The sequence below is a fragment of the Corvus moneduloides genome, chromosome 19 (genome assembly GCF_009650955.1).
Source record: "Corvus moneduloides isolate bCorMon1 chromosome 19, bCorMon1.pri, whole genome shotgun sequence".
Classification (NCBI taxonomy): domain Eukaryota; kingdom Metazoa; phylum Chordata; class Aves; order Passeriformes; family Corvidae; genus Corvus; species Corvus moneduloides.
Window position 1 is genome coordinate 6596558 of NC_045494.1, and position 25673 is coordinate 6622230.

At 49.0% G+C, this 25673-nt stretch overlaps 1 protein-coding gene across 26 annotated transcripts in view; it reads right to left on the reverse strand.

Moving 5' to 3' along the window:
- The window catches only part of CACNA1G (calcium voltage-gated channel subunit alpha1 G), a 146420-nt gene that overhangs the window by 49393 nt on the left and 71354 nt on the right, over window positions 1–25673 (reverse strand). For 13 of the 26 annotated variants that reach the window (XR_004243915.1, XR_004243916.1, XM_032129479.1 and 10 more), the window contains exons 11-20: window positions 18334–18485; window positions 17619–17804; window positions 16386–16500; window positions 15538–15693; window positions 11319–11387; window positions 10410–10436; window positions 8462–8555; window positions 7132–7895; window positions 1505–1605; window positions 233–356 (exon numbers count right to left, since the gene is read on the reverse strand). Coding sequence is in view for 24 of the 26 variants with exons in the window: in XM_032129479.1 (XP_031985370.1) it covers window positions 233–356; window positions 1505–1605; window positions 7132–7895; window positions 8462–8555; window positions 10410–10436; window positions 11319–11387; window positions 15538–15693; window positions 16386–16500; window positions 17619–17804; window positions 18334–18485 (1788 nt within the window). In the remaining 2 variants the exon portion in view is untranslated. The remainder of the gene's footprint in view (window positions 1–232; window positions 357–1504; window positions 1606–7131; window positions 7896–8461; window positions 8556–10409; window positions 10437–11318; window positions 11388–15537; window positions 15694–16385; window positions 16501–17618; window positions 17805–18333; window positions 18486–25673) is intronic. The other 13 variants (XM_032129491.1, XM_032129487.1, XM_032129489.1 and 10 more) reach the window with 6 other exon arrangements.

Genomic DNA, 25673 nt, shown 5'->3' on the forward strand with positions numbered 1-25673 from the left:
ATGGGATATTGGATATATTGCAGGCCACGATCTCTGCTCTTCTGCTTTGAAAGGAGAGGGGGTAGGGGCCAGGAGAGTTGCTGCACCTAATTCAAAGGATACTCAGGGGGTGTTGGCACCTTCCCATTTTAAAAAGAGAAAGAAAACAAGACTGAGTGCACAGCAGTGGAGTCCAAGCCACGGGTGTTTGCTCCACCAGGAGCACAGGAAAACCTTAACCTCAGAAACTCACAGCGCTGTGAGGCTCAATTTTGGGTCGTTCCATGGCAATGGTAATGCAGTTCAGGAAAATGATCACCAAGACGACGTGATCAAACATCTTGTGAGTGATGATTTTATTGCACATCAGACGGAATCTGTCGAGAGAGGAAAAAAAAGAGAGTAGACACAGACTAGCTATTAATGCTCGACTGGCTGGGGAGACACGCAGCAGCTCGACACATAGCAGGAGAATCGAGCGCTCTGCTTGCAAAGCAGATGAGCTCCAATCTCCCAATCCCCTCCCTGGCAGAGCCACACGCTGAGGGCAGATTGGGGTATGAACAGAAAGGGACCTGAGCTATGGAACTGAGCCACAAATTTCAAGCCCTGGGAATGTTTGTAGCAGATTTTGGTCACTTGGGATGGGGCAGCTGCTTCCATGACTCGGACACATGGCCAGGTTTGGATCTGCCCCCCTACCTGGTTCCTGGTGCTCAGGTTTAGCTTAAATAAAGGACAAAACACTCCCACTGAGCCCATAAGGGTTGAGCACACACGGAATAAAGGGATAGAAGCTATTTATTGTGACAGATGGCTGTACACTGACCCAGGATTTATAATACCGTATTACATTTCCCAAAGTCTGTTTCTGAAAATCTCTCTAATCTTTGTATGAATGAACCTGAATGCTGTCCAGGGCCCTCGGCTCCAACACGGGAAACCCTCGGGCGCGTGGGTGCGCGTCCGGAGGAACGCGTCGAACAGCACGGAGCTCAGCTGGCTCCACAAGGCCAGGCTCTGGGAAGGGCAGAGCCAGGGGCCTTCAACAAGGAGAGGGTGTTCTCTGAGAGAAAGGGAAGGGAGAGGACAGAGAAGTTCAGTTGAGAGGCAGGCTGAGGAGGTCAGGGAGTCCTTTGCTGTGCTGGAAGTGTGCAGCAGGGCAATTCAGATTTTTCTGCTTGATGCTGCACCTCTCCCCCTTGCTCCAAGTTCATCACACTCCACCAATTGAAAAACTTTCAGAGCACTGGCATCACTGCCAAAGTAAATGAGGAACCTGATGAAGCTGCAGCCGTGTCCTGGGCTATGGGTCTTCATTGGACACTCCTGTGCTCTCTGCAGCCAGCAGCTGTTTGCTATTTGACCCTGATGTCATGCTGGGGCAGGGAAAGGGCTGGGAGTTGTGTGGACTGACATACAGAGACCCATCTGGGATAAACAGGCAGGTGAGCCATTGTAATAAGGGCATGCATCGTTACCATCCATCCTATCACATCACCACTGCCCGAGTGCCCTGCCTTACCTGGAGTGAGGGGCAAAGATGTAGATGGACCAGGAGTCCCTCTCTTTGCAGCAGGTGGGGAGCCGTGCCCGTACCCAGGCCTTCATGCGGTCCCTTTTGCTCTGGGGGGAAAATGTACAGAGCGGGAGGAAAACACAGAGCTGTTAAAACAACGAACCCCCAAAACTTCCACGTGAAGGACTTGGGGCAGCTTTTCACTAAACACTTGTCTTCAAGTGCTCAGTGAAGCTGAAATAAAATAATGTCCCCAAAAAAGACCCAGCTGGGCAGCGGAAGGAGCTCTGGCAGCCAGATGAGGGCTGTGCCAGCCCTGTGAGCTCACAGGGCTTGGTCTTGCTTCTTTCTCTGCACAGTAACTGCATCTGGCACACAGTTATCCAAGAGGACAAACGTGATAAATAAAACCCTTGCCCAAAGGAATGATAACCCACTCAGTCCCTCCAAATACTCATCAGATGCTTGCCTGAATTTTCTAAGGTATTTTGGGGAATTTTTGTGGGGTATTTCTGTTTGTTTTTTTTAAAACAATATGGAATGTTTATGTCAGAGGTTATAAAGGGAGCAGAGGGAGAGATTCCTGCTGCTTGCTGGGCCAAGCCCCGTATCCATGCACCACTGGAAAGATGAAGAAAACATTTGAGGCCCAGGTTTTGGTCCAGGAGCACAATGGTGATCGTCTGCCCCTCATGCAGCATGAACAGATTAGATGGGAGATTATAAAGCCAGAAGAGAACACTGTGGTCAGCCTGACCTGCATGAACATGGGCCATCCGATTCCTGCAAATTAATTCCTACTTGAAACCACAGCACATCCTCAGCCACGCATACTTGTGTTACAGACTGTCTGCAAGGTCATTTCAGGTCAGGAGGGCAGACTGCAAAAGCCTGAGCCAACAAGTGAACCAAAGACATCCAGAATTGGATGCTGAGGGGATGCCTCATCCTGGCTGCAACAGCTCCTGACTTAAGTTTATCACTTTCTCATCCACAGACCTCCAAAGGAAAGTCAAGATCTTTAATCCCACTGGCAAAGCAGTGTTAGCACCCTGTGCATGGACAACCATTAAAAGCCAGGCCAACATCTTGCCCACCACACCAGGGCTTCTCCAGCCCTTCCACATCGAAGCACCAGAAGATAAATGCACAGACTGGTGTGTGCTCTGTCACCAGAGTGATTTGCAGATAAATAAAAACCAATTCTTGCTCTTACATCACCCTTATTTCTCTGCTACCACCTGGGCTTGGATGGGCAGACCTGGAAATGTGACTGTGTGAGCTCTTTGAAGCTTCTTCTAGAGATTTCAGGGCCGTGAGGACACAGAGGGGTGTGAAGGAATCACCCTCACACCCCAGGAGCACCTGTGTTCCAGGACTGAGGCACTTTTATTTATTTCATCTTGGAAAGAGGGAGGAAGGATTCATTTTGAGGCAAACTGTTAGCACTTGGAGTACTCTGGACTGTAAAAATAGGATTTGTTAGGGTAATTGAGTGGAGTGGAGGAAGTGCTTTCTCCTTCTATATACACCCAGCCTGGAATCTCATTAGTGATGGGGAATAACTGGTGTAGGCTTGTTTTAATGAAAGCCCTTGGTGACAACCTGAACCCTTCAGAAAATGAAAATCACCTTGGGCAAATAAGAAGAAAACTTAGAATAACAAAAAGAAAAGTTAGAGCTTTCTACCCTGCTCCTTCAGCCATCCATCCTTCCCTCAACTTCTACACACACAGACCATGCACCGCACACCAGTGGAGTTTTGGTTGTCTTGGATGTTCTCACATCTGTTTTCCAGCTTCAGGCAAGGAGTCAGAACTGCTCCCTTCTCTCTAAACTGTATTTAATAGAGCATGCATCCTTGGGGTTGTGTTATCCCTTCAAGCAGCCTGGTTAGTCTAATTATCCATAGATTTAACAAAGGTAAATAAATGGATAAAAATCGGGTGTCTGCTCAAAGCTGTGGTGAGAGCAGTGACTGTTACCCCAGCCTCTGGACATGGAGTAATAGCTACGACTCAGTCCAGTTCATTTTGTGAGCTGGAAGGTTTCCAGAAGTATCTATTATTCAAAGCAGTTCTAGTATTTATCAAGGGGATTTGTAGTGAATGGTAATGCGTCAGCAGCACAGAATGCTTCTTTATATTCCTTTTGTCCAATCTTAATGCCAAAGATATTTTGGGGTTTAGCTAATTGTTGCAGCTTGCAGTTCATGGGCTAAATCAGATAACAAAGGCAAAAAGTGATCTTCCATCATGTCTCTCTATTCAGTGGGTTACAGTAAGGGTGAGCACCAGGGCTCGGCTGGGGCTTCAGCCCAGCTGCTCTGAGCAGGGCCAAGTACATCCCCAGAAACCTAAACTCAGAGGAATTACTCCATATTTCCACCAGCAGAACAGCACAGTTCAGTTAATTCGTGCCAAATGTAAGGTATTTGTGAAATAAACCCCGAGTGTTTCCAGCCTCAGCCCCATCCAAGGCTTTCCCAGCGAGGTCCAGGCAGGCTCCGAGCGCTGACAATGGGGCTGATTGCTGTTCAAGCCTGCATTATGTTCAAAGTGAGACGTCAATTATGTGGCTTAAATCACATCTATTTGTTCATAAACCACACCTGGACAGGATGAATAAAGATGTGGGGGGAGAAGAAAACTACTCTTCAATTCAGTTGCCAGTGACTTGGACAAAATCTCCCTGGGTAAGCCCATCCAAACCCCTCACCAGAGGCAGCAGGAGCCAGGACACGGGAAGATGCTGGGTGCTAACAGGCAGCAGTGGGAATGGAGCCCCTCAATCCCACAGCAATGAGAGCTGCTGATAAATAGCTAGTTTTTCTTTTTTTTTTAATAGGAATTTCAGATATTAATGCACTTCTGAGGGTAGGATGAAAGGCAGTTGGCAATAAAAGATGACTGATGCACTCCTCAGAGTAAGGGAAAGGCTCAGATTTATAAAAGATTTATTATAAGGATGGGGGAACTGCTGAAAAACGCTCTGTGAGCGGCAGAGGACCTCCAGGCAAGCTGGAAGCTGCACAGAGGCGCTTGGGACCTGATTATTTAATTTTAATATGCAACAGGGACAGGCTGAGAGGGTTTGGGAGTGGCTGGACCGCACGCCACAGAGAAAAAGTGGAATAGGCAAAGGGAAAGGAGCTGCAATAGCAAAATGCAGTGAGGTTTTGGGGAGGAGGGGACACACTGATTGCATATTCAATATTTCCCTTACTTTCTGCTCTGAGCACTCAGCAATTTGGGTAGAAAGCACCTAAGAGGGTCTAAAATCCAGCAGCTGGAAACAACAAAGATCTGGCAGCAGATTCCTGATCCCAATCACAGCCACGTGAACCCAAGAAGGCTGTGGCTCACTCTCTCTGTGAGAGACTCCTTGTCTGCCGTGACACAACAAAGAACAGATTTCAGCACCCTGGTTTCCTGCTTCTGGGGAGAGAAGCTGTCAGGGGCCTGATTCTGGCCCCTTGGAGGGATGGGAATTCAGAATAAACTCATTGAAAGCAGCAGAGCAGCACTAATATAGGGGGAGCCTGGGAAATCCTGATGAAGCCTTTGCTCTTCCTTAATTTCTGCACAGAGACAATCAAATCCAGGCAGCAAGGAGGGATGCAAAGCTTTGATGCAGAAGGGCATATTTAGGATTACTTTGATCTGAGTAACAGTCAAGTTCTTCTCTTCTTTTGTTGATGGGGAGTTCTGTATTTCATTTTTTCCATTTAAAACGCAATTTTTTTTCCTCCCTGACTTTGTCAAGGCTAATTTAGGAGCAAAGTTTCCCCCCAAATGTCAGGAGGGAATCCCAAAGGGAAGCTCTGCAACCTGGGGGTTCATTTTGCTAATCTAAGCAATATTTTCTGATCCATCTGGTTTAGTGATTTGCAGTGAAGACTTATTTCAGAGCATGAGGAAAGGCACCAGTCATCTGCAAGTGTCCCAGTTGTGGCTATCCCATGGGCTGGGACACAATTTATTTCCCCTATTCTGTCAATTCTTGCCCTTTTCATTTGCTTCTGACCATCGCATGGGAGGGTATTGAGGTGATCACACCCTCCATGGCCAGACCTCAGTACACAGAGGATGATGCTCAGTTTATGCTAAAAGCAGATAATAAAAATTAAAAATCTTATCCAACAGTTCATTGTCAGCACTGGCTGGGGGCTGGAAGAGGAGGGACACATCCCATCACACCACACCCAGCACAAGGGGGACTGCTGGCTTTTGATCCTGGGGGGGGGAAAAAGAAAGGGACCGGTGGGATGATTGGACCAGGTGAGCTGGAAAAGCAGCAGATGCTGGAGCATGAGAAAAAAAATCCCTAGCTAGCAATAAAGAGCATGGTTTCTTGAACAGTTTTAATAGTGGGGTTTTTTTCCAAAAATAATTACTGCTCCTTTTCTTACAAATTCAATTTATTTTATGGAAGTTAAAAAGCAGGTTATGACAATCAGTAAAAATCCCAGGCTGAGGATCCATGCTGGAGATGTAATGGGATAATGGCTTTTTGCAAAGGCGGTCACAGCTGAGTGACTCCATTCTGCCAGCACTAACTCTCCTTCTCCTCCCGTAAGGAACAGAGGACTCGGGAGCCAACGCTGCCTCTCACTTCCCTTCATATCATCCCAATTCCATTTTCATTCAATAAACTCCGTGCAAAAGAGTAAAATCACGTCTACAGTCTGCAGCTTTCCTGTTCTCAGAACAGCCCTGCTACCATCACATGTCTCTGCCCAAACCCTACCCGCTCCCCCAACAAAACAGAGTCACCCCTGGGGATGACACATCAGACCATCACATTTTTAAATCTGGGAACAAGGTATAATCAAACAAAGAGGTAACCTGGGAAGAGCAGGAAACACTCCAAAACTGGCCCCAATGGACACGTGACAGCCGGAACTGCGACACCCTTGTACCCAACTCAAGCCCCACTCTGCCAGTCACGCAAACAACTTTGGAAAAGCAGCCAGATTCCCTTTTTTCCCCCTTAAGATACAAACATCCACGTGAAAAAAGGATCAGGAACCCTCATCCCTTCCCTGCACTTGCAGTCTTTTCAGCTAATATTTCCTAAATGCCACTTTTTGGACCTGTGAAAGAGACACTCATCGGTGAAATGCCTCTTCAGATGGAAATTAATGCAGAGCCTCTGAAATTACCACCATCTCCATGGGACTAATGCTGCCATGGGAATGGGGGACCAAGCCTTGCCCTTTCATTGTCTATAGAAATTTTCTGCTGCTGGTGTGGGGGCAGAAAACTGAATAACAGACAGAAAGCAGGGAGAGTTACTTGTTTTGCTTAAAAAAAAAAAAAAAAAAGGAAAAATGAACACAGAAAAGCATGTGTATTAAATAGATAGCCTTCACTCTGCATGATTTAGTGGAACCTGGGCAGTTCTGCCCTGATGTCTCCATCATGAGCCATCTGATACTGCCCTGTAACACTTAATAGGACACCAACCCCATTTCTGAGAGCATCCACTGCCCAGAAACCTTCTGGGTGACTCTGGTTTGGTCTGGCGGTGATGGTGAGACCTAATCCCTTTTGCACCCACTTGTGCACTCGGGGACAAGCTTTGCTTTGACAAGTCAAAAAGCCCAAAATGAGCACGTGGCACTTCCTTACCATGTTGCCTTCATCATCGCCATCATCACCATCCTGGTGGGGCTCATCCAGGTGGAGCTGGTGCAGCAGCAGACCCGGAGAGGTCCTCCCATTGCAGTCCTGGTGCTCAGAGGCAGAGGTTCTGGTGCTGTGCATGCTGCTGGTCCGGTACAGGGAAGGCACCTGCAGGGTATCCTGGAGGTCAAAGGACCCTTTTGTTTCCAGCGACTCCATGCGGTGAGGCAAAGAGCCATTGAAGCTGCCGGCCCGGCTGGAGTGCTCCTCATCCGAGCTGTCCCCTTCCTCGGAGCTCTCCTTCCCCTCCCCGGACAGGAGGGACCTGCGCTCGCCGCTCTGCCCCCGCCGCTTGAGGCTGGGGGCCCGGCCGATGCTGTTCCAGCTGGAGCGGCGGCTGTTCCAGGAGCTGCTGGCACGCCAGGGACTGTGCGGGGAGCTGCGGGTGCTGGGCTGCGGGAAGGACAGGGACAGGGAGCGCATCAGCCCCGTGTCACCCGCCCCAGGCCGGCGGGGGCGGCTGGATGGACGGACAGCCCCACGGACGCACTGAACATCCGCAGGAGGAGGTGATGCGAGTACCGGGGACTTGAGCTCGTAGGCAGCCGCGGGGTCCATGGAGACGCCGCTGGCCCGGCGGGACTCGTGGCCCTGAGCCGCGTCCCCGAACACGGCGCTCTTGGGCATGGGCATGGGCGTGGCGGCCGTGTGGATGATGAGCGGCGGGGTCAGGCTCTTCTTCAGCTCTGGGTGGTCGCTCAGGGCCATCACTGGAAGACACAAGCGGGTTTTAGGTGTCACACCTCAAGGGGGAACACCTACAGCCTGCTCGTGGGGAGGCAAAGCTGCTGCACAGGAAGGGCTCTGCTCTGAGCATCAGGGGGATTTGGGCCAAAAAACTCTTCTGGAGAATCGGGTCGTTCAGCCCAGCAGGGGGATGTCAAACAGGAATGGGATCAGGTGTCAAAGGGATCAGTGTCAGCGGTAGAGGAGAGCACACCCAAAATGTCGCCTGCTGCCCCTCAACCTCCAATCAAACACCCACCAGCTCCAACCCTGGGAACTTCCTGCCCGCTCCCTCCATCCTCTTTCTCCAAACTCCTCCAGCAGAGCAGGAGACCAGACCTCTGGCTTGGTGAGGAAATTACAGTTCGAATGCAATCATGTCTCTCCCTGCCGGCATCCCACAATCCCACCCCGAGCGTGCTGCAAAGTCAAGCATGACACAACGGGGACCTACAGCGTTTCCTCTAGGAGGGTTTTTTCCTTTCGGACACACTGTTTGCACTGTTTTCCTTTCTGTGGAAGGGCCTGTCCTCCCGGGGTTATTACTCACAGGCTGGATTTGACAAGTTTTTCTTAAGTCCTCCCTCCTCTTCCAGGCTGCGGGGGAAGAGATCCCCCTCGGAATCGGACTTGGAAGCATCACCCTGGAGCAAAACAGAAGGCTTCAGCAAGGAGGCTGAGAGGCCACAGTGCATGGACAGCCCTCTGCAAAAATGGATTCCCGTGTCCAACACCACACCTACGGATCCACTGAACTGGGTACCACGATGCAACATCACCTTCCACAGAATGACGCATGCACAGGTTTATACCACAGACTAATTAACCTCCTCCCAGGAAGACGGATTGCCTCTGGCTCCAAACACGGTCCCAGAAAGGGATCAGGAGAAAAAACAAACTATTGCTTAATTTGTGCTGCTGGAATTGCATATGTGGCAGATGTTAGGGAAGGACAGATATCAATGAGCAATTTGAGGACAAAAGATGATCCTACTAAATCTCTCTGAATTTACACACCTAAAACTCCCTGGGTGTGGCTCTTCCTAGTGATGCTTTGATGGAGCAATCCAGGGTTTGGAAAGGGCACAACAGACCCCGAATTTCCAACGTGACAAATGTGCACGTGTCCATGGACGCCCCATCAGCACAGAGAGGATCCAGGTGGCAGTACCCAACATCGGCTGCCACAAGGGGCCCTTTCCCTCCCAGCTGCCACACACAAGAGGAGCGGGAGTTTTGGGGATTTATGCTGGATCATTTGGGGGGTTTAAATTCTGCTGTATCATTTCAAACGTCGGTGGTTGAGCGAGACCTGCCTGCTCTGACAGGTGCCCATCCTCAGGCAGAGGAAGATGATGTTGACCATTGCTCTCAACGTGGTGCCTGGGCTCTTGCTCAGTCTTGTGGCACAGACCCTGATTCTGTCCATTGGCACTGCAGAAAGGCGCTTAGGGTGTGGTATAGTCAGGATACACCTAAGAGGGGCAGAGGTGCTCGCCAGAACGATCGATACCCATCCAAAAAGAGGAGGATTCATGGCTGAAACCACTGCTCTGGCAAAGGGCACCAAGCCCTGTCACAATGGAGGAGAGGTGGGAAGGGGGGGAAGATGCTGGGATGGGAGAAGCCAAGCAGACCCTCACTTTAGCAGTGAGAGCCCAGGAGCCCCAGAAAACCCCACCAAGGCTAAGCTGCGTCCCCAGGAGCCCTGGCCAGCACTGCTGAGGTTTGGTGCTCGGGTACCTGTTGATTGTAAAATCTCAGAAGGACCCAGCATGGGACAGGAGGAAGAGATGAATCCAACATAGGTCAGTGCCCTGCACCCCATTTTTAAGCAAAACCCCAGAGGGATGAGCCCCAATACTCTTCCCCTATTTAATGTGGGGTCACTAAACTGTTAAAGATATTTTTTCCAGGCACACTGGACACTCTGAGATATTTTCAAGGCAAAAGAAAGTGTGACGTGAAGTGTTGGCTCAAAATTTCCTCTCCTGAGGATCCAGGACTTCTGTGCTTTTCAGGGAAGCTCCTCCTGCAGGACACAGTCTGAGAAGGTCAGGAATGCACCTTGCAAGGGGGAGCAGTAAAGTCAGGCTGGCCTGAGCTTTGCTGGAGTCAGATCCAGTCTCTGTGTGAACAGGGGCTCCAGCTGGCTCCAGGTATGCTCCCCACGGAGGCTCCCAGCTCAGCCTGTCATCAGGCCTGCCAGGAATTACTCATTCTCCCTAATGGGTTTTTAAAAAGAAATAAATAATGGGAAGAATTTGACGTGATTTGTATTCCTGGAGTGCTCTTCAACAGTCCCAAGGAAAGTTTTAAAGGGGCACAGTGAGACATGTGCCGAGAGGGAAAATCAGAGCTATGTGGGGACTTCCCACCCCCTTCCCCAGCACCAAACCCCACGTCTGGAGGGCAGTGAGCATCCCCTCCCAAACACCACGTGCCAGACTCAGGACGGTGCAGGCAAACATCTCGCAGCCGGCGCTGCTGCCCGTTACCTGTTCTTGCACTCCCAGTTTGCCTTTCTGGATAGAAAAGGGGTTATGAGAGAACAGGGAGTTAAAATCCTTTTGGGAAACGAGTGGATGTCAGGCTGGACCAGGCAGTACAACGGCTAAACCAGCCTGTACCAAAAGGGACTGACACACTGGGATACGAGGGGAAAGGGCTTTTGGGCTGAGGGAAAAGCCAGGCTTCTTGGAAAGGACAGAAAGGGAAGGGAGTGGTGAAGAGAGAGATGAGGTTGGCAGAAGGGTGAGGTTTTGGGGTGTGCTGTGCTTCGGAGATCCACGGCTTCCTCAGAGCTGAAGGGAACCATTTCACATCCTGTAACGTGGCATCCCGCTGGCAATCCCAGCATTCCCACCGGCCTTCCTGGGACATGCCACAGTGCAGCTGCTGCCATCCTACCCTGTCCTGCAGAGCACAGGGCTCCCACACACACGTCAACACACACACACCTATCAAAACAGGTTTGATTCCAGGTCCCTTCACTCCTGGGCATCCTCCCCCGCCTGTGTGAGGGAGCCTTGGCAGGCGTGCCCAGCAATCAGCATCACCATCCACATCCCCAGGATGTGACTGTGCCATGTGGCAGCCCCTTGGGGAGCCTTCCCCAGGGCAGGCATCCAGACAGGGGTCAGCGAGAGCTGTTGGCTGGAGCCACATCAGCCACTTTGAAGCACCCACCTTAATTTACCTGGCTCGCTCAAAGAAGGAAGGGACTTAAAATCAGGGCTGACTTGACAATGAGGGTGACAAAAAGGAAAGAAAAACCAAAAACTACTTCCAAAAGACCCAAATAAACCCCAAAAGAATGACAGCTACTACGATGAGAACAGCACCACGGTGTGTGACCAGGCACCACGAGAGACAAGCACGGTGGCGGTGGGATGTGCTGTACGTACCCCCGACGAGTCGACAGGCAGCTGAATACAGCTTAACTGCCCACTCGCTTCTTCTCGCTTGGAGATCTCCTGAAGGAGAAACGGGGGCAGGGAGGGGGGAGGAAGGGGAAGGTGGGGTTCAATTTTCACAGTTTCAACAGCAGGACTGAGTGGGGAATCAAAGAACACACAAGAAGAGGGAGGGAAGGAGAGGGGAAGGGGGAGGAGGGCAGTGTGTGGCCACGATGGAGAGCCAGGCACTGGATCCGTTCTGCTCAGCACAGGGAGAGAGTGGGTAGAGAGAAGCCCTTTGAAGGGACCAGCCTTACACCCTTTAAATTAAGTGTTTCGAACAGAGCTTGCTTCAGCTCCTAAGTGATAATTGTGCTAATGAAACACCAGCTAATAATTGAAAACATGACTTTTTTTTTCTTTTGCAGCTGTATAATAGCATCTTTATTTATTACGCCTTCATTAAGCAGCAATGGAGGCTTTTAATGAATGTTTGATTAACACAATATCAGTGCTCTTGTAGGTGAAATACCTAATTTCAGGAGAGACACAGTCCCTCCTCAGCCCTGTTGGTGGAGACACCCATTTAAATCAGCAGTTTAAACCAGGGGTCTGCAGCCAGAGGGGCACAGCCCCATCCTGAGAAATTCTGCCACCCCCAGGACCCCAACATCATTTCACAGCACCAGAAGTCAGCCTTTCCCTTCCCACTTGGAAACCACACATAATTTTTCACCTTGCTGTGTTTCCCCTTGCTCGGGTGGCTCTCCCCATATTCCTCAGCACTTTCCAGCAGTGTGGTGGTGCCTGGTCCTGTCCCACGGGGTGGGAGGGGGTTCCATGCTGCAGCAGGAGGGCACAGATTGTCCCACCAGCTGAATTTATTGCCTACAGGGCAATGGATCTTTCCTCCGGTTGCTAAATGGTTACAAAACTCATGCCAGCCTAGGCTGGGATGAAGAGGTTAAGGATTTGCCAGCAATGTGATGGACACTTAGCTTAAAGTCTTTGCTTGTAACAGAGAGAGACATGGAAAAGCCATCGAAAGGGAAAAGATGGAAACTTTTCCTTTCACAAGGAAAATCCCACTGAAGCCAATAGGAATGCAATAGGCAAGGGATGCAAGAAGAACACCATCCAAAATCTCCCCTGCAGGAGGAGGGGCTGTTCCCCCTGGTGAAAGCCCAGAAGTTGAACATCCGTATTTCCTCAAGGAAGCAGGTAATGTCCTGCAGAGAAAAGGATGGAGAGGCTGGAGGACCTGGGGTGCCAGGGAGGGAGCGGGGCACAAAGGAGGGGGAGGATCAAACCCACGAGTGAGGACAGGTGGGGACAACAGGACACAAACTGGGAGGATTACCAGTGCAAGAATACGCCTTGGAGATAATACTATTAGGAATTCCCTTGGGAGAGGAGCTTTATGCCTGACTAAGGGGAGTAATTCCTTTCTTCAGGGAGAAGTCTCCAAGGCAGGGACCTGAGTGGTCAGGCAGCAATTTCCACTTAGCAGCTTGATCAAACGGAGTCCTCTGCTCACCTCCTCCTCACCAACACCAGGGTCCAGTTCAATCAGGCAACGTGCAGTCAAAAAGAACCACGTGGTAAAAAGTCCTGCCTGTGCCTCTTGCATGAGAGAAGCTGGTTACCAAATTAAAGGCAAAAATGGGGGAAAAAAAACCCACCTCAATCCTGCAAAATATATTGCTCTGTATTTAAAGTTTGGAAAAGGCCCTTTTAGTTTTTCAGCTGCTTATAGTCATCTGCTGCCTGGCAACTGGGGCTGCAAAGCCATGCACTAAAATTAACGAGGTGCTTGTGGATTGAGGAAAGGCACTCAAGGACCAGGGAGATAAAGGCAGCAGCCCCAGGATTGTGTTTCAGCCCAGAAATCTGAAGGAGAATGGAAAAAAAACCCAACAAACTCAACTCAGAAGAGTCAAGTGCAGTCACGGGTGGGAGACACCGGGGTTTGTTTACAGTGAGAGATGATCTCTCTATTAATTCTGCTTAGGAGAGGATCCTCTCTGTGCTGGCTTGCAAAAACCAGAACGTGATCTGTTCGCAAAGCTACACCAGCAAAGCTGAATAAACATAAACCAGCAAGGCCAGACCTGGGGCCCAACCTCCAGAGACGTTTGCTCCCTGTCTGCTGCAGGAAACCTGGACTGAGCCGAGGGATCTCTTGGTGTCATTGCACTTCACTGGAAGAATGTAGAGGACTCAGAATAACGAGGATGTGGAAGGAAGATTATTATTAAAAAGCTATCATCAGTGCCTGAGATATAAAATAGCAGTGTAATCAGAGTCACAAATTATAGAAATATGGTGTGAGTTTGTTAAAATTGCCATTGCTGGGCAGGACTGGCAAACCAGCTCTTCAGGGCCTGCTCTGGTTCCTGGTCCCTGTGCCCACCTCAATACTGGCATGAGCATCACTGGCTTCAGGCTGTCCCAGTGCTGTCCAAAATCAGAGGTTCCTGCCTGATTTACGCAGCCCTAAAAGCATATTTCAGTTCACACAGATATCCTGGAGCTGGCTCAGACCAGCCCAGCACTGCCCTGGCAGAGGAGAGGTGGGGGCAGTGGATGCAGCAGCCCAGCTGCAGCAAATAGCCAAGAGCAAATTTCAGGAGTGCTGCAGGCACTTCCCTGACTCCAGGGTAGCCATACTCTCAAGGACATCATTACTGGAATAAAACCACAACACATTAAGGCAGGACATGACTTTACAGGGAGTTGCACCATGGCACAAGTGGCCACAAGGCAAGGGATAATTTGCTGCCCAGGAAGAGGCATGCTGCAGTGGTGGAGCAGGAGCACGCTCCCCCATGGGAAAGCAGGCTGAGCCAAGGGGCAGAGGAGTCAGCCTCCCTCGAGGGCCAGGGGCTGGCAAAGGGGCTGCTGCATTTAAAGGCTGTATCCTTTTCTCTGCACAGTGGGTGCACCAGGTGTGCATCTCCTGTGCTGGTGACCTTCAAAGATCAATTTGCCAGACTGAACAAAGGTTGGGTTTCGAAGCTGTCACCAGGAGCAGACAAGGAGCTTTGTACCTCTTCTCACTCAGGCACGGGAACATTTTTGCTATTTGAGAGAACTGGGCAAGGGAACATTTTGCTCTTCTAGAGAACCCAGCAGTGATTGTCCCTTTGGCTGAATGGTGGGGGGCATTTACAGACAGAAACAGCTACAACAGTAACAATTAAAAAAGAAAAGCACCAGCACGGAGACAGACGATATAAAAAAATATTTCTTCTTGCTATGTCCTGGTATGACTCCATTAATTTAACTCCAGACTTCAAAAATAGTAATGACCTGTTTGTAGGGTGGCAGGATATTATAATACACATACAACAAATCCTAAATAATATTTATTCACCCCAGAATGCTTATAAAAATCAGAGATAGAGTGTAGAAGCACAGCCCATACAAGCAGACCCCAGAGAGGAGTTTTAGGTTATATTTACATCTCCAACCAACCACCCAGGCAGGGTGTAAGGGTCCCCTCCCCTTATGGGGGTTCTTCAACAGCTGAAAAGTTTTTTGCAGGGAGAAGGTGGGCATCACAGGTCCCCCACTCTGAGGGGGACTAGGTGACATGCACACCCACTCCAAGCTGGACAGTTAGATTGGCAGTAGGATGGAAAAAAAGGTTGAGCTCAAGCCTATGTGCCCCTCAAAGCCTCCAGAAACCCAGGATGTCTCATGGAAGCTCCCATTGCGAGGGAGCAGATGGCAGAGACCAAAAATCATATACTTTAAAATATGCAGAGCATTGCAGGGCTGGAAACTGGAAGAGCTCCATGAACGCATACCATGAAAAAAGATAATCGTGTCACTAATCTCTTACCAGCCTGTGTAAGTTTTCAGGAGGGGCCTTTAATCTGGATGACAAACACGGGGAAAACTGTTTCAAAGAGACTGTCATAGCAGCAATCCCATCCGCAGTGCCTGACTCACCCCTCAATTCCCACTCCTGCATTAATGCTAACAATGCTTTTCATTTAAGCCCTTCATTTAGAGGGTTTGCTGTATTAAATTGCACCATGGCTACAGAAATAAAAAAAAGAAGAAAAAAAAAAACCATAAAAAGAAGACCTAATATTTTACCCCACATTTTCCCCATACCACTTCTGTCAAGGTATTGCTGTCCGCCTCAGAAATCAGATTCCAGGATCTGGAGGCCCTGAAACTTGAGAAGAAAGCAAAGGCACGAGCATGAGGACATTACCTCTGTCTGGAAACCCTCTACCAGGATGGCCACCAGCAGATTAAAGAGAACGTAATTCCCAAACGTCATGAGAGCGATGAAGTAGAGAGCAGCCCAGGATGAGGTGGAGGCCATCCCATTGTAAAGGACCTTGTTCCAGTCTTCCTGGGTCAAAATCTGCAGAGGAAGGGTATCAGGACTGTGGAGATGCTGGAGGATAGCATGCTGGGTATCCACGCTCTGGATAGGCCAGACAAGCTTTTAGAGTATCCACTGTAGCTGTAACCACAAGAGGATAAATCCCTTCTGAGCCACAGAAGACCAGAGGACCAGAGTGACTGTGATTCCTAACCACCAGCAAGGACCCTGCGCAAAGTGCCCTGACCATCCCCCATGTCCAGGGACAGCCATAAGGGAGGGTAACATCACACTGGTCAGACCTTTCCTTTGGTCAGTCAAAATGACTAAAAGTCCTCCACAGATCCCAGAGTTACAGGGCCCAGAGCTGCTAGGAAAAAAAAACCCTGCACATATCAGCTATAAACCAGATTCCATTATTTGTCGAAATACCACTGCAAATGGTCCTGATCTCCTCCTTTCCAACCTTTCCCTCTACATTTACTTTCACCCACCCAGTCCATCTTGTGTGCAAACACAAGAGCCTCCTGCCTTGGCAGCCCCTCCTCACCAGGATTCTGATTTGGTCTGGAAAACAGTCTGAAAGCCCCCGTAAACCTGCACTTGTGGTTCTGGGTTATCTCCTTTCCACGGCATGGAGCTTCACTAAGCTCCGTCAGATGCGTTGGGAAACAACCCCAGTCTTTGCAGTCCCAAAATGCCCATCAACTGTGGCATTTTCCATTTTGTACCTGGAAAACAGTGACGATGGCCCAGAGCAAGGAGTCAAAGTTCTTCCTGTCGGGCAGAGTGTCACCATCCCGCTCCGAAGCAAACTTACAGCCAAAGAGGTGCATCCCCAGGATGCTGCAAATGACAGGAAGCAGGGGCTCAACAATGGGACCACCACACAAATCAGTAATCACACAGCAGGGTGACCGTCTCCTGATTTCACCTGGGTAATTCCTTTTTATGTTTTTTTTAAAAAAATGGATCCTTTGTTCGCTGAAAAACATGCCTTGAGATCACGCAAACCAGTTGTGAATTTAGGTCAAATCTGTCAAGGAGTTTCAACCAAAAAGTATGTCTGCTCCTTATTTTTCTTCTGCTTCATTTTTTGTTAGTCAAAACATTGTCTTTCAACATTTTCTAAACAAAATGTTTTGACTTTCTGTTTTGCAATGACACATTTTCAGCAAAATATGCTTCAATTGAATTAGGAAGACAAAAAGGGTTTCTGTGAAATGCCTGAGTAAGACATATCAGGGGACTCAAAACAGCTTTTTCAATTTTGACAGGAGAACAGAATACCTTTCATTACGGATAGGTACTAAAGGAATAATCTGCTTTTCCCTGCTGTCTGCCAGTAACCTGAATAATCAAATTATTTACAGCTCTACTGAGCACCACAGCTGCAAATGGCAGTTTTGGAGTCTCACTGGAAGAAGGGACATTATCCCCTGGAAGAGACTGGCTCTCTTCAGCCTTCCCAGTGCCTGCATTGCTCAAACACCACAGTTGGCTGTAGAAGGAGAAAGGCTCCTCTCAAAATCTAGACCAAAATCTAAAAATACAGGGCTACGCCAACCCTGTTTCTAACATTTCTACTTGTCTGAAGACGAGGCCATGAAAAAGCACAAGCACTGCCACGTCTGACATTTTTTTAGGAACATCATCCTCTCCTTGGCAATATTTTTAGTACCAGGCTTTCTGATAGTTGGTATGTAACAGGATTGCTGTCTTGTGGTGATGTCAAGGAATCATCCAGCCTGAAAGATTTTCTTTGTAAACCATTTTGCAAAGACAAACGTCTCATTGGGCCAACTGAGAGAATTTAGGGCAGCAAACCACAGCCAGCAATGCTGTTCCTGGGACCGTTCAGCTCAGCCGTGTCTTGGTATGGACTCTGTCATCTCCTCATCCCACCACAGCATCCCACCTAAAAACTCAGAGCAACCTCAGGACAGGGAATTGGAAATGCTCACCTAAAGATGAAGATGAAGAGCATCAGCAACATACAGAAGGTGGCCACGTTGTCCATGGTCTTCATGAGGACGACAAGCTGGCGTTGCAGGGCTGGCATGAAGCGGACCAGCTTCAACACCCGCATGAGACGAAAGGTGCGCAGGACCGAGAGCCCCCCGCCCTGCTGGCCCACGATCTCCCACACGCTGAGGACAAAAAAGGTCAATGCAAGGTGACAGGACAATGCCTTGTGCAAAGGCCCGGAGGAGAGAAAGTGAAGGGAAGGTGAAATGCAGAGAGAAGAGAGATAGAAAGTGGGCAGAGATGTGCTGCCAATGCCTGCGGTGATCTGGACTCTGTCCAGGCTTGCAAAGAGCAGAGCCCCACTTGAGTGTCAAAAATACGCCTGGAAATCAGTGACTGCAGCTGCAGGGGCAATTATAGCTTTTGCATGTGCCAAAAAACCAGAGATACTTAATCAGGGACTGGTTGTGCCATTTGGATCCCAGGCTGTCCCAGGACATCGGGACTGATAGCTTTCTGCTTGGGCCTCTCTCTAAAATGACCATAAAATCATCCCAAGATATGTATTAGCAATCATGTCTAAGTGCATTAATTACAGAGGGAAGTGTAAAGTGTCACAGGAAGGTATTTATGCCAACTCTCCATTACTTTCTGTTTAATTAAACAGCTAAATGAGGAGAAACACACATAAAGAAAGCTCAAGGCTTGTACCTAATCACCACAATGATCCCATCAAAGATGTTGTATGGATTCTTAATGTAGCCAAAAGGACCATAAACAAGGACTTTCAGCAGCATCTCCAGGGCAAAGAGACTTGTGAAGACGATGTTGCTGATCTCCAGGGCATTGGTAAGTTCCTCTGGCTGGGGAAAGAAGAGAAGGAAATTGAGGAAACAAACAGCACAGCACCATATCCAAAAATCACATGTGGAAACACAACAAACCCCAATACTGCAAGTGTGAGAATACTGATGCTAATGATGTGGTGAGAAAATGGCAATAGCTCACTCAAAGCCCAGGAGATGGAAGGAAAATACTTTCAGCGTGTTTAAGGTTTAGAAGTCCATTGTAATTTCAGCAGGTAAATCCAGACATGGACTTCACGTTAATCAGAGCTTTAGTACCACCTCAGGAGGTTTAGGCAGAAGTGGCATGTACTGAAGCTTAATGCTCTGACATCCCCCACACTGATTCTCCTTATGCAGAAGGGAAAGTCGGGCCATTTTCTCACGTAAATATCCCTTTAGGGCCTGTCTTTTTATTTAGTAGCTCATCAAAAGATTTGAGCTAAGATTTTTCAAAAGCAGAGATCTGAGGTGATATAACCAGGATGGCTCAAAAAAAAAAAAATCTCATTACTCAAAAAAAAATCTCATTATCAGGAGGCCCCAAATCTGCAACAGAGAAAGGACCTGATCCTGGCATTCCAAACGGGCAATCTGAAAACAGAGGTATGAAAAAACCCCAAAAACTTAACAAACACACTCCTGGTAATCTCAGACCTAAATTAATACCTTTTATGTTTTTTTAGCACGCTGCACAGAGGGTTCCCAACAATGCCTGCAGATGCCCAGCGCCGCGCTTTTCCCGACGGGTGGGCGGGCATTATCGGAAAACATATGGCAGAAGACAAAACCCGGTGGTGTAGTCTGTGTAGGACCAGTCAGTGGCAAAGACAGGATCCACATATCAGATCCCTTCTCCCCGTTCAACCCCAACACATGGCCGTGGCTGCACCTTTCTGCTGCAAGGCTTCATTAAAATCAGGAGCTGACGCTGCACTGGCAGACGGCGGTGGGGTCACAGCAGCGGCGCTGAGGTGGCGCGGGGCAGTGGGCTGGCACAGCTCACCTCACACCTCACACACAGCGGCTGCGAGGCTCCCCTGGGGCAGTTTGGCACTGGCTGGTCTAAATCCCCACTTGTGGCTTTAGATGCCTGGACCATAACCATGGTGGGTTATGGCCAGATGTGCACGTTCACAGCAGCCACGCTATGAGCAGAAGACAATGTGCCACACATGCAGTTGACTGCACCTTCCACTTACATGAAACACATTCATGACTGGCCAAAAACTTCCTGTGATAGACCAGGAGCTGCCACACCACAGCACAGGCTGTAGGGTTTGACTTGAGGTCACCCAACCCTGACACCATGAGAGCAGAGAGCTCAGGGACAGAGTCAACACTTGCTCATCCGTGCCTCAGAGCCCCAAAAAACTACGGTGACCAAAGGGTTCATAGATACATGCTGGGAAAAAACCCACATAAATCCATGCAGGCATTTGAATCTCTGTTTCCAAGGGTTAAACTACTCAGGCCCGGCCTTTGCAGCTCAAGTTCCTCCAACCCAGCTTGAGGGTAGATGGGGACCCAAATTGGTGTGGTGTTATCTCAGCACAGTAGTGAATCCCTGAGGACTTGCACAGATATTGGAAGAAGCTTGTGATGACACAGGATAGCAAAGGGGAAAACAGCAGCATTTAAAAGAAAATGTAATAAAAAAGAAAAAAAAAAGGTGTTGAACACAACTTATACCTCAAATATCCTTGCTGAAAAACAGATCCCTTGGCTAGAGCTTGCCAAACACGCCATGCACACAGCCCAAATCACCTGCTCACTGATCTACAGCTAAAATACAAATGCTGCGGCTCCTGATATTAAATTCGGCTGTGGTTTAATGCCGTAATACCTATGGGAACACTCAGACATGGGGTAATAAATAGGCCAAGAACTTATATGTCAAGTTGTACCTCAGGACAATTTGCAAGAGCTGCAATTCTACATTACTCACAAAAAAATGCCAACTCATTCATGAGTGCCCCAGCGCCGAGGCAGGCTGTGCTGTTATCAGTACCGCAGTGATACGGCTGGAAAGGAGACGTGGTCCTGGAAGCTTTCCTTCTCATCCATCAGCACCACTAACCTGGACTCTGAAGGCTGATTTCCACCCTCTGTTCCCCCTCTGCAATGGTGCTGTCAAATCTAACTGGCCCTGCAGGCACAACCCAGTTAAACCCCTTGCCCAGCATCTCCCGCAGCCACAACATCCCTTCCTTGTGGGGGCTGACATGGAAAACCCAACAGCACTGGAAGGGTTGACATGTTAATAGCATGGATTCATGAAACTTTGGACTTCGTGGGTACTTTCTGGTCAGAGATGTTTTTGGAACGTGCAAATCCAGATGGGAGGTGCTGGCAGGGCATAGCTGGGTGATGTGGGGAGGCAGAGGGGGAGCAGCACTTACACAGAAACTCTCCCAGGACCCCCGGCACACACTGGAGGAGCCATGATCCCTCTGGCCCATGAAATTTCCCTCCCAGACCACCCAGCTCAGGAGATATCCAACACCCAAATAGCCCTGGCACTGGCTTGGGAATGCTATGGGACACAGCAGTGACAAATCCCTCTGCCTCCCACTGCTTCACCCCAAAAAAGCTGCCTGCCCCCCCACTCCTCCTCCATACACTCCTTTTCACTTCTCTTGCACGAAACAGGTTTTATTAGCTGAGACACTGGGCAGACATAGTAAAAATGAAGAGTGAGAACTCCTGAACCAGAGGTGAGAATTAATATCCAAAAATCTAAGATTAATGGCCAAACTGGGTTGAAATAGAAAGGGAAGACTTCCCTTTCATGCATCCAGGAGAAGAGAAGAGTCTCCAGAGCAGCCTGGAGCTCTGCTGGGGTGGGCAAGCTGAGCATCTACTGGAAGCACACCCCACTCTGACCTGGCTGAAATCAGCTGAGCTATTTCCCTTTGGGAAACTACACATCCCTAAACAGTTGAGATGGGGCGATGCAAATTACTTGGGGGATTTCAGAGCCATCTGTGGAGCAGGGCAGCCCCCCAAGACCCTCAGTCCCACTCAGGGGTCCCCAGGGCAGCTCATGAGTCCCCTGAAGCAGCTCAGCATCCCTTTCAAGGGACACAGAGCTGAAGCTGGTCCATGGGGCACCCCTGGGATTTATTTGTACCAAGAGAGGGGGGCTGTTATCATGATCCTGCCCCGGGGAATCCCAGCCAGGCAGTGGGGATTCAGACCCTTCTGAGAATGCCAGATATGGGATTTTCATTCAGCCACAGATGTATATAGATAATAAGATTATTTATAAGATGCTTCTACTCTAGAGAAATCACAAATATGTCTGAGAACTCTTTCCTGAGACATCATTACAGTACAGCAGGAACATGATTTTCTCTCCCATGGGAATTGAAATTATCATCCCATCCCAAAAAGGAATTCAGAGTTTCAGACTTGGCAAACTAAAACATTGCACAAAATCTTGGAGGCTCTACCCTCTATTTCAGTCCCCAGTCCTTTATCCCTTGTGCTCTGTACTGTAAATCAACCAAAATTGAAAAACATAAATAAAAGTCAGCTTGAAGAAGAACATGGAACTTTTTGTTCTCCAACTGTCCAAATGGACATTTTAAACACCTCAGACAACATATTCCAATAAAGTTGGGGGGTTTTTTGAGGCCAGTTCACTGAAACTGCTCCTTTCCCATGAACAGCTTCAAATGTGATAAACTGCCATTTTCTGACAATAACTGTCTCATCAAAACACTATCGACCAGCTCTAGACATGATGTACCTGAGAGAGTCACTGACTCCTGGCACACAACCAGCTCCATGGATCCTCGCTGGGCTGTGAGGAAAAGAGCTGGCAAAAATCACTCAGATTTTCTCTCTGAGGGCCACAACACAGCACCTGGGGGAAGTAACATCCTTCCTTTCACTAAATGATATATTGTGGGGAAAAAAAAACCCTCCAGGATCACCCTAAAAAAAGGACATTTTTCAGGAAGCAGAACTTGAGGTGCAGAGCCTGGGGTTTCTATCCAGCACAAAGCCTCTACCCACCACCCCCATTACAGCACAGCTGCCACAGCCTCAGCTTCTCCATTAAAAGAAGAGTCTGCTAATTCTCTCATCAGTAGCAGCAGTGCCTAATTAAAAGGAAAGCATCCTATGATTAAACGAGCAACACCCAGAAAGAGCGAGATCCAAGCATAATTCAGCTGTGGTACAAAACGCCGGCTCTGCCAACGAGCCCTCAGTAAATACCAAATTTTGTTTCCAGGACATCTCGCCTTGCTGGACACACAGACGTGTTGTCCTGGATAAATCATTCCCTGTTAGCCTTCTGTTTGTGTAGTGTCGATTTGTTGATGTACCAAACAGCACATTGACAAGTTGTGGCAGCACATGAAATCAGAGCAGACAGGGCAGTGTCGCTCAGAAAACACCGCGCGGCATCGGGGGCGGCGGGAGGATGCGAGCCCTGGGCACACACCCAGACCTGACCCTGCCTGGCAGGGGGCAAGCGTGGCAGCCAGGAGGGCATGCTCTCTGCACCCTGCCTGGAGGATTCAGGCAGGGCCGTCTGGCACCAAGCAGGGCACTGCCAGGGGGGACGGGAGGAGGCAAGGGAAGGTGTCCCCAGAATGCCTCAAGAGGTGTCTCAAAGGTGGACCAGCACCTTGCCCTTTTTTGGCACTCAGAAATAGGCTGTAATGCATTTCTTTAGTTTTTTCACCCTATTTTTAAAGCTGAGTAGAAGCTCATGAGCAAGATTTCTAATGGCAGAAGGAACATGCTCCATTTCTATGTGGGCACATGCCACTTCTCCCTACACACAGGGCCCCAAGGTGTCTGCTGAGCAAGCGAGGCTGCGGGCACTGCGTAGGGAAGAAGGTGAGGACAGGAGCTGGGGCCATGAAAACTGCAAGCCCTGGGGCCTGTGTTCCCCAATTTCTGAAAAACAAGCCCTGCTGCTGGATGAAGTGCAACCAAGTGCCCTGTCAGGCAGTGCCCAGAGCTTTCAAGGCTTCCAACTCCTGCCTTCCTCCAGCTGAGACCCATGTAGGGCACAGGCTCTTCATCATCATCATCAGACCTGCACCCAGTGCCATGGGCATGACTGGCACAGATCCCACACCCCCCTTGCCCAGACAACGAGCTCTGGGATGCAGCCAAGCCTGGTCTTGCCCAGCCCCTGCTCCTGGGACACCAACACAAAAGAGCAGAAGCACCCCAGTGTCTTTCCTCTCTATCTTTCTAACAATAAAACAGAAAAACCCCACAGCACAGAAGGAGGGATGGGACAACCAGCCAGGAGGCAGATCCCTCCTGATCCCAAGAGACATCTTTGGGATATCACTCTGCTTCCGTGAGCAGATCCAGAAGACCGTGAAAACTTCTAACCCATTCAAACTGCTGCAAGAATAAAACCTTTCTGAAATCATTACCATGGCAACTAGGAAAAATAACACAGAAAGAAAATAGCGACCTCAGCTATTTCACAGGAAACACCAACAATGTTTTACTGACTCATCACTTGCAGATTCCTAATATCTATACATAAGAAAAAAATCAAATGGGTCACACAAAGATAGGATTTTCAACTTGACACTGCTCTGTTAAGATCCTCTCCACCCTCCACGTGGGTGCAGACACACACCAGGTCCACCTCAAAACAGGAGCCAGACCACAAGTCCTGGGGCAAAATGCAAGAAATTCTAACGAACAGAAGCAGCCCTTAATTAACAAAATGGGTGCCCTTTCTTTGCCCTCTCCCATGCTCAGTTCCCCATCACTGATAGCTGATGGCTGTGTCCTCACTCAACCCACAAGCCTTCTCCATGCACTGCCTTCATCACATCCACGTTGATCCCCCTGTATCAGTGCACCCACCGAACCATGACCATCCAAAATACCACTTTGGTTCCCTTCAGAAAATACAGCTCCTGTTAGCCCCAGAGCTGCTTGCGACTTTATAAATAGAAACTCAATCCACGCATATTTTCAGCAGTGACATTCATTGTCTTTGGGGCTCCTTAAAAGGTATCAGGCTTTAACTATAGTCCTGGGTCCAGCACTGCAAACCTGAGCCATGCTTAATCAGGGGCTGATAGGCTTCCTCTACTCGTCCTTTGCCAAATTGCTTAAAGAAAACAATTCAGAAAGTAGCAGGATTGCAGCAGGTTTGCTCTGCTCCTCCTGGGGCTGGAGACATGGAAAAGGGCAGCGTGCTCGCTGCTCAGTGGGCTGGAGGAGGACTGCTGGGATGTTCAGGATTTATAGGCATTTATTATAAGGAAATGACTTTGACAGACAAGTGAACAAGTCCAGTTACATCCCTTCACTGCATGGGAAAGAAGGATTTTCTTACGGGCTGAATAGAGGCTGAATATTTCATGCCACGGCAAGTAATGCTGGAAGAAAGGGAGGAAAGCAGCTTTCATTTCAGAGAAATCAGAGCTGTCTGCACAGGAGGGATTCCCCTTCCACCACCTCTGCTAATCTCCTTGTCTTCCACCCAGCCTTCCCCATTCCAATCAACAAATGTCCCTTCCATCCCCACATCCGCAGGGATGTGGAAGGAAGGAACCGAGTCCTGTGGACACGGCACCTCCTGGTGCAAGACCTTCCTCTCCAGCACATCTTTGTTGCGTAACCATGGCAAACAACTGAATTCTCTGGCCCCCATTGCCCATGGGCTGTGTCCTCAGGCACCTCCTGTCTAACTTGAGAGTGGGGTGCAAATGAAGGGACGAGCCCCAAATTAGATGGAGAATTTCATCAACCCACCCTGAAGGGACCTGCCACAAACCATTGCTGCCCAGACCCGTAAACAGACCACACCCCTCATCACCAAGCCCTGCAGCTGGGTTCTCTTTATCACTCTCACGAGGCACAGATATTCTTGCCTGAACTCCTTATCTCTCTCTGCTTGAGATTTCTGGATTAATATTATCCCAGAAAATGCAAGAAAAACATGAACTAGCTCATCCCTCTGCCCAGGTTTCGAAGGAGCTTAAGCTGAACAAAAGCTGCATTTCCACTTGGTCATACCTTGTAAGTACTTGAGATTTAAAACCCTCTATTTATGGTTAATCTAAACCAAGTTTGAAACTTATCTCCCCATTAGTACTTGAGAAGGGACCAGGGGGAGGGAGGGAATAAAAAGAGGGAAAGAAAAACGCTGTCACTGTAGGGCTCCTGCACAGTTCTGCTGAACCTGGGTTTCTGGTGCTGGTAACA